At 46.8% G+C, this 9060-nt stretch overlaps 1 protein-coding gene across 3 annotated transcripts in view; it reads right to left on the bottom strand.

Annotated features, from left to right (window-relative positions):
• Positions 1–6: 6 nt before the first annotated feature.
• The window catches only part of DPF3 (double PHD fingers 3), a 300997-nt gene continuing 291943 nt past the window's right edge, over positions 7–9060 (bottom strand). For all 3 annotated transcript variants that reach the window (XM_019640433.1, XM_019640436.1, XM_019640432.1), the window contains exons 10-11: positions 5175–5256; positions 7–4643 (exon numbers count right to left, since the gene is read on the bottom strand). In XM_019640433.1, the coding sequence (XP_019495978.1) occupies positions 4573–4643; positions 5175–5256 (153 nt within the window). In that variant the 3' untranslated portion in view covers positions 7–4572. The remainder of the gene's footprint in view (positions 4644–5174; positions 5257–9060) is intronic.

The following is a 9060-nucleotide window of genomic DNA, read 5'->3' as shown; positions in this document are numbered from 1 at the left end:
TGGGATATAGTAACTCTTCCTTCCCACGCTATGCTCTCTGCTTCTTGAGCTCCAGGACTTCTTCTTAAGTGGAAATCAAGTTTCTAGCACCCTACTCAAGTGCCCTCTGCTCCCTTCTCCTCATTTCGCTCTGCCTGAAACGAAAGCTCTGTGACCCTCCCCACAGCCTCGCGCCAGCCAGCCTGCCTTCCTCCCACCCTCTCCAGGGATGTGAGCTGATGACAAGTGACACCAGTGCACAGCTCGGGAAAGGAGCCAGGCATGGCACATCAGGGCCTCTCCACTGGAAGTGTGAGCTGGTTCTGGCCCAGAAAGCCATCGTTTCCCTTGGGTTGTGACACAGGGACACTGAGCAGCAGGGGAGACCTTGAGGGCGGTCAGGGAATGAGGGAGGAAAGGAGGCTGCTTGTATAACAGGCTGAGAACCAGCCTGTGGGCCAGGGAAGGTGGGCCTCAGGGCTCCCAACCCCCTATACACGCAGACTCAAAGAGGAAACTAAGGGCCCCTCTTCTCTGAGCCCCCAAACCTGAAGTTGCCAGGAATCGTTCTTCAACAGCACAGAAGAGCACAGGTCTGTCCCCTAAACTTGCCCTCCTAGGAAAAGTAATAATAATCATCTCATTTTTCTTCCTTAAAATAGCTGAACTTTTTAAGGGGAGGGGGCTGAAAGGAATCATGTTGTGTTCAAAGCACCAAGACCAAAATGCACCCTGGGTGTAACTCTCCGGAGTATCACGAATCATCATTGTGAAACCCTAACCCTCCCCCAACCTTAAAACCTGTTATCTTCCCCAGCTCTAAATGAATCTGGCCTCCTTCCTACCTACCCACTTGCTAGCGTGGTTCAGTCAGGCTGAGCTGCTCTCCACAGCCTGCCTGGGCTGCCTACCTGTCCCTGGGGCAATGACAGGGGGCCGCCTTTGGGACCTGCTGGTTCCTGGCTTAGGTGCTGAGTCAGTGTGTGTGTGTGTGTGTGTGTGTGTGTGTGTCGGGGGTGGGGGGAGGTTGGAAGGAAAGCTAGACTGTAAATCTCCTAGCAGGAACCTGGTCTCTATTTCCTCACAATGTTGCCTGCACTGGATTTGCTGCAGGCCCCCAAAGCAGTGTTTCAAAAATACCTACAGGAAATAGAGGGTTTCAACTTCCGGCTTGGATCCTGCAGGCTCACCTTCTCTCTGGTCGGCTGGAGCCACATTGGGGTGAAGCAGAGGCACCCTGGCTGTTCCAAAGACCTGGGCTGAGAGTCAACAACGTCATTATCTCCAATTAATGGCCTCTGTACACAATGATACGAGCTACCATGGTGAGGGGGCCTTCAAGCCAGGCCCCCATGCCAGGATCTCTACCAGCATTACCTCTTATCCCTGCAACAACCCTGCTGGATAGGCCATATTTCTCCACCTTACAGATTTGGAAAATGAGGCTCAGAGAGGTGAAATCATTTCCCCCAATGTCAACCAGCTAGAAAGTAGTGGAGCTAGGCTTTAAGTCAAAGTTTGTAAATGTAATGTTACACTAAACTGAAATATAGCCCTCTCCATAAGTCAGCTCCCCGTTCTAGGCCGCATCGCTCTTGTAGAAGGGAATACCTTGAGTATACTCATTTTGAAGTCCCCAACCCCAAGGTAAATCTCTCACCTCCCACCACAGACCCACGTACAGTCATGGTTTCCCTCACAGCTTTGGCCTGGTGGCTCTGATCACAGGCAGCCTGGCCCTTAAAATGTAAATTCCCTTTGGTCAAAATGGAGATTCCTTTAAGAAGGCGTCTAATCTCAACTAACTCACACAAGAAAGGGGGCATAGAAATCATTTGTGGTCCCTCCCTGACAAGCACTGCTCTCCAGTGGTTATTTGTATAATATTATGCTTTTTAGGTCTCCCAGTGTCGCTGTGGAACAGGCAGGACAAATAGTGTTATCTCCATTTCACAGGTAGGCAAACTCCAGTTCAGAGATGTTAAGTGACTTGCCCAAGGTCACACAGCAACTCAATGCCAGAGGCAAAAACAGAACTCGGATCATCCATGTGTACCCTATAATTCCGGCTTATTCTCTGGGGCTCAAAGAAAGATCAATTCAAAGGTTACCACCACCTTCCTTTTTTCAATACATAGGGTGACAAATGTGACTCTGGAGACTTCTGTCTGCTTGCGGTGCCCTGTAAAGTGCCATCCCATAAGCTGGCTTTGCTATCCCCACTTTCCAGTCGGGGAACCAGAACTCTCCAAAGAGGAAGGGGTTGGGCCCATCCTGTAGGGAGTGAAACTGGGAAGGGAACTCTGGGCGCTCCTGACGTCCACTCCCGAGCCATGACCACCGCCGCCACCACAGCGGGTTCCAGGACCCTCCTGTCTGCCCCTCACAGCATCTGTGGGAGGAGACAGGACAGGGTCGCCCCAGTCATCTGTGCTGAGGTAGGGAGCGGAGCTGCACATACTCCAAGGAGGACCTGTCAAGTAGTAGGGCCACAGTTTCTGGTTTCAGATTTGCTTTTTTAACTTTTAAGCCATTGTGGCGTATGGGATATTTTGGTAACTTGTTTCCTAAAATTAAGTCAAAATGATTTTCAAAACCAATAATCAGCCTTTGAGGACACCCCACTTTGGGTCTGGGGGTAGGGGGATAGAGAGCCAGAGTGGTCAGGAGAAGAAACCTGCCCCTCTGAGGTGACCCTCCGGGGTCAACAAGTGATGTGACAACATGGCAGCTGCCCAAACCCTGGGCCTCCAGCATCACCAACCAGCAGGGGTAAGAAAACATCTTATGAGGAAGATGAAATCCCATCTGGTCAGGGCCCTTTATATTAGGTCATTATGTATGTGTGTAACTCACTCTGAGGCCAGAGGCCCCTGCAGGAGAGTGACCCCTATCTCTTGCCACAGGTCACCCTGAAAAGGACTGAGGGAGACCAACACAGCTTGGCTCCATGCCAGGCTGCCCTGGGTCCAATGGCCAAGAGCAATTAGCTGGGAGGAAGGCTCTTGCCAAGTCGCAGAGCGAACACCGCAGCAGGCAGAAGTGGCCCAACTAGCCCCAGTCTCTGAGTCTCCAGGGGTTTCTTCAGGAGCTGAAGGGCTAAAAATAACCTTGGCCTTTGTTGTAAGCAGCCGGACCACAGAGATGGAGCTGATTTCAGGGAAGCTGAGCATGCGCGAGGGTCCCACTCATGGAGACCTGCCCTTTGGGCAAATGATTTTTCCAGAAATGTGTCAGTTATTGTGTGCTGCTGCTGTTGCCACTGTTACTGAGATCCAAAGGCAGCCCGGCCCACAACGTTGACTTCCAACACAGGCTTCTCAGAGTCTGAGCCTCCCCATCTCTTCTCAATACATTGCTTTTTTTAAAACAAGCATCCAACATGTATTGGGGAGCTTAGAAGACAAGAGCAGCCCTCAAGCTGAGGGTCCTGCATCATTGCCACCTTGATCATAAAGGATCACATCACCCCCGCCCCCCCATTATTTGTTTTGGTAATAATCATCTCTCCCCCATCCTAAAATTTCCAGAGTCAGGCCTTAGTAGACAATCGCAGACATATACTTCGTGGAAGGAAGAAATTACTTAGGAAAAGGAATTCATAGTGTCACATCAATACTGTAGGGTTTCTCGAAAGCTGCAGTCCTTTGCACCAACGTTCAGATTCTTGACTGGACAGCCTTCTTCACTCACCTTCTTGGCTCTTGAGTCCTACCAGGGCAAGTTCCAGACCCAGGTTGTTTGGGAGGCAGAGTCTCAGCATCTCTCTCTGCCCACATGTTGTGGCTCATCTCCCCTCAAGGATGCCCCAGTTCTGAAGGTGAAGGACCCACAGAGCCTGGTCTCTCGCAAAGCCACTCCGTGATGGATAACAAATACTGATGGGCTATGGCAGGCCTCAAAATGATCTTCAAAACGTTTCCTCCCGCCCCTCAATGCCTCCACTTCCCTCCCAAGCCCCGTCAGGAGACTGCCCTGGCTACGGATGCCACTGCATATCTGCAGCTCTGATATCTTCAGAAGCTCTTCCTCTTCACAGAGACCAAGGAACCAGGAGGAATTTTCACCGTCAAGATGGCCTCCAGGCTCTGAGTCTAGAAGTTTCAGGGAGGCTTGTAATAAATAACATCTTTACAGGCCTTTGCTCCTTTGCTGATTCCAGGATGAAGCGCCTCAGCTGGAGGCAAGGAGCTGTGAGAAGATTTCTTAGAACACAATAGGTAGAAAACACCAAACTACACATGAATAACTGATGAGTGGTCACAAAATGGCTTCCTTTAAAATGGGAACCAGTGAGACGGCCACAGTGCTAGGGTACACGTGAGAGGATTCCACAGGGCTGGGGCTGTTCTTCAAAAAGTGCAAGATCCTTCTGGTAGAAACGAGGAGGGGCTGGCTGAACTACTGAAACCTGTGTGTGGGAGGTAAGTAGCTACCTCGCCCTCTTGGGTCCCTGTGTCTGTACCCTCTGTGATGACTGGTTTTCCTTACAGGTGGTCTGTCTGGATACATCGGAGTAGGGGCTTAATCTGGTTTAAACTGGGCTCTGGTTCAGCCTCTTCAGCAGCAAGTCACCTGCTATGACCTGGGGCCCTAGGCTTGGCAGCCAAAGGCTGAAGCTTTTTCTTTGAGCAGTTCCCAGCATAAGTGGCAGCTCCAGCTTCCTACAAGAAACAAGATGGCATTACTAGCAGTGCCTCTCCAAACCCTCAAGCCCCGACCTGGGCCCTAACTTCTCGTAAGCCCTGCTTTCTTTAGACTTTCACAATTTTTTTCAGAGGTAGAATCCCAGTCCTGAAAACATGTTTGAGTCTGTAGCTCAGCAGAGAGTAAGTGCTGCTCAGAAAACAGGAAGTGCTCAGAAATGATCAGCTGAACGGTTATAAAGACCCTCACTCCTTGATTGTGCCTCGCTCCTACCTAGAACCAGCATCTCTGAGCCTGGGCCAGTTCCCTTCAAAGCTCACACCTCCCACCATCTCAGCTATATGTCTGGGAAACATCGCCTTGGTCCTCAAGTTGAAATTTCAGCTGGTTCAACTGTGCCTCAGTTTTCTCATCTGTAAAATGGTAGTGTTCATACCTACCTCGTAGGGCCATGATGATTAAATGAGACAAGACATGTAAAGCCCTTAGCACAAGGCCTGCTTAGTAGTGGTAGCTGCTGTTGTGATTGTCAACCTCATCACCATTACCTTCTGGGGGCTCAGCCACAGGAGGATTTAAACAGTACATGTGGTAGCCACGGTCACAGTCATCGCAGAAGAGTAGCTGGTCCTGGGGGAATACAGAGTAGTGCCAAGGAGGCGAGAGAGACTGAATTATTCAAAACCAACGCCTGGCCTCACCTACTCTACCAGCCTTATTTCCACAAATCAACCTTCCTGGGTGCCCCTTTCCAGACCCTGTTTAGAGTCTTCACTGTCCCCTGAACATGCCCTGTGCTCTGCCCGCACCCGGAATTCCCCCCTCTGTCTCCCCAGCTATGCAAATCCTACCCACACTTTAGCCCTGTTTTCTTTGGACTTTTCACAACTCAGAGGTGGAATCCCAGTCCTGAATACATGCTGGAGTCAGTAGCTCAGCGGAGTAAGTGCTGCTCAGAAAATAGTTAAGTACTCAGCTGAACAGCTGTAAAGACCCTCACATTCCTTGACTGTGCCTCTTAACCAGCATCCCTGGGCTCTGCCCATACCTCCTCCAAGAAGCCTTTCTGGACTGCCACCTCATATCTCAGCTAAAAGGGATCCATTACTCTTCTGAACTTCCATAGCCAATAACTCTGCTTCCATAAGGGGAAAAACTAAATTTATGCATTTCTATATTCCCCATGATGATTGCCTAGTGCACAGAAAGTACTTTAAAGGTTTGAAAATTTGACTTGAATTCCTCTGAGCCTCACTCTTTCCATCTGTGAAATGGGCAACAACCATACTTGGTAGTAACATCCAGGACACCTCGGAACCATTTTAGGGTTTCATTACGTGAATGTAGAGAAATGCAAGCAAAGCCATCCATCAGTTCCCAAAAGCCTCCTCAGGAGCTGGAGGCTGTGCCCAGGTGAGAACAGGACCCTCAGGTGTGGTTCACTTCCAAGGGCACAGTATGCACCTTTGCTCCTACCATTCCCTCTGCCTGAAGGCTCTCTCAGTGCCTGACTCCTTTTTTTCTGTAGCATTCCCCGCCCACCCTTTAAGTCTTCAAACTCTTTTCTCCCACAAAGACTTCACTAATCAGCCTCAACTGTAAGTTCTCTGTCCCCACTTTGCATCACCACAGTACTTTCCCTTTCTTATGACATTTATGTGCATTTTCCTTTATGTTACAAAGCTAAGACATTTATGCATAACTGTTCTGTTGAATAGTTCATTTGGAACACGCCTCTTTTGTCCACTCCTTTATGGACTGTAAAGGGGTAGAGCCTGTCTTACTCATCTCGGTATCTCCTTGCACACAGTAGCTTCTCAGTAAGTGTGATCTGGTCCCCATTCTCCAGGTTCAGCCCTGTTCTATTCAGTGATCTTTGGACCTGCTTCAATGGCTTATCAGACATTTGCACAGTTAAATTTTGTATCAAATCTCACCTTGGCTCCCATCAGTGCAGAGGTCCTGCAAAAAGTAGATATAGAAGTTGGAAACCCTGGTCAGTGGGCAATGAGGTGGGAGAGGTTGTAAAAGCCCTTTTTTTTTTTTTATCATGCTAAACTTTTCAGTGGGGCAACGGGAAGCTTTTGGAAGAGTTAGCGACAGAGGAGTGACATGGTCAGACTTGCAATTTAGAAAGATCTCACGAGTTAGTGTGCAAGAATAGATACCTGGGTGGAGAGAGGTTACTTCTAGAGGCCAGAGGCCAGTGAAGGGGCTGCTATAGTCATCCAGGTGAGAGATGATGGCAGCCTCAACTAGGGCTCTGGCATGGGGGAAAGAGAAGGGTCTTGCTCCCATTTAAGAGTCATTGAATAGATGTGGGGAGTGATAGGAAAGAAATGAAGACTATCTCCTGGGATGTGAGTTGGACAGCAAGCCAAATGATGCAGCTAACCACTGAGATGTGGGCAGAGGAGCAGACCTATGGGAAGGAGAGGGCAACTTCAGCTAGAGACAAGTTCTATAGATCTAAGATCTCCCAGGAGGGATGCCCTAGAGGCATGGGGGGATCAGGAGATCATCTGCAGATGCCCGGGGCTTGAGGATTTGGGAGTCATTTGTGATTAGACAGCAATGGAGGTCCTAGGAAAAGAAGCCCACAATGTGTGAGAGCAGATGTCCTTGAGTTTGTGCTCATGAAGGAGTGTCCGTGAACTCCTTGAAGTTATATGCACAACTCTGCGTGTAGGAGGAAATAAATGTGCATGTTTCTGAGGAAAGAGTAAATCCATAGCTTTCATTGAATTTTCTGAAAAGTCAAGGACATATAAAAGGTTACTGTGAAAAAGGCCAAGAGTAGGGGAACACCAACTTTAAGGGACAGGGAGAGAATAAAGAGAATAAGAAGCAGTCAGAGAGTAGGATGAAAACAGGACAGAGTGGTTACTCCACAAAAGTTACGCCATGACTGTCAGAATGGAAGTAAGCTATATGACAATATGATTTAGGGATAATAGGAGGAGAAACAAGTTAGGATGAGGACAGAAAATAGGAAGAGACTTGTCAGAAACAGTATTTCTAATGTCCTAAAGGCATTGATAACCCCTACTATAGTGCTAACACAAGAGATACAAGAAAGTAGAATACCCTAAATTGAACTTTCCCAGTGGGAAGCCAGGCATCTGTGGGTGTAAATGCTTTTTTCGTGGGTTGATCATTGTCTAGCACCATATTCTCTTCTTTTCCATCTGCTTTTCAGGATAATTGCCTGTCAAAACCACTAAGAACTCCCAGCTCATGCTAACCCCCACGAAAAACACAATTTAAGGACCTCTTATTCCCAAATATCCAAGAACCAGGCTCCACCAATGGCTACAGTTCCAGGAGAATGGAAATCTCATTCTGAGATGTGCAGGTTAAGTCCTTGACTATGTGAGAGAAACCCTATTGCCCAAGCAGCCTCACTCCTTGATTCCTCCCCTAAGGCTCTGCCAAGTCAACAAAAACCTCTGCCTTATTAGTATTTATAAAGCTAAAGACCAGAATCAACCCAAATGCCCATCAATGAGACTGGTTGAATAAACTAATGAAGAACTATGCAGCTATAGGAAGGGATGAAGATTATGTCTATGTATTGCTGTGGGGCAATCTTCAGGATATTCAGTAGAAAAGCAAAGTGAAAAAAATATGTATATCTGTTACCATTTTCTAAGAAAATGCATCCATTTTCTTAAGGATCCATATGCATATACATACGCTTACATTGAAACAAAATGGAAAGCTAAACCATAATTTTTTAAATTAGTTACTCAAAAGCAAAGTGAGAAGACAGTATGAAAGAGGTTGGGATGGAAGCTAAGTTTCTTTGAATATACTGTTTATTTTATAGATTTGATTTTTGGAACCATTAAATATTTCACACAGTCATAAAGCAAAATTCACATGGTAACTGTTCCTAAAAACAAAAGAAAAATGATACAAATTAATCTAATGATGTATTAGTGGGTGACATAACTACACAGAAGGAAACTATACCGAGTGACTAAAACACATAGTTTGACTGTACATCCTTAGTTGAATATATCATAGGACAAAAATAAGTGCAAATATGTATATATATATTTATTTCCAGAAATCATATTGTTGATGGTAATAGTGGAATTGATATTCTGAGACTTTTGTGTGTGTATTAAATGAGCGATTAAGTTGGTATTGAGAAGAAACAATTTTGACATAGTTGAAAGAAAATATAGATGTAAGATTGATTAGGCGAAGTGAAAACCCCACAGTTTATTCCTGTGTATGAATTGGAAGTATCAGTATAAATGCATAGTGCATTTTATCTTTAAAACAATCAAAGCATATTTTCTAGTTCTGGCCATTGAAAATGCCCCAAAACAATGACTAACACAGTAAAAATTAGCACCCAAATTATGTTTTCTAAAGACCATTGCCTACTAAAAGGAACCAGGAATCCTTGCAGAAATGGCTGGT

This window comes from Hipposideros armiger, unplaced genomic scaffold (assembly GCF_001890085.2).
Source record: "Hipposideros armiger isolate ML-2016 unplaced genomic scaffold, ASM189008v1 scaffold_49, whole genome shotgun sequence".
In the NCBI taxonomy this organism is placed as follows: domain Eukaryota; kingdom Metazoa; phylum Chordata; class Mammalia; order Chiroptera; family Hipposideridae; genus Hipposideros; species Hipposideros armiger.
This window is presented reverse-complemented; position numbering and strand designations above follow the sequence as displayed.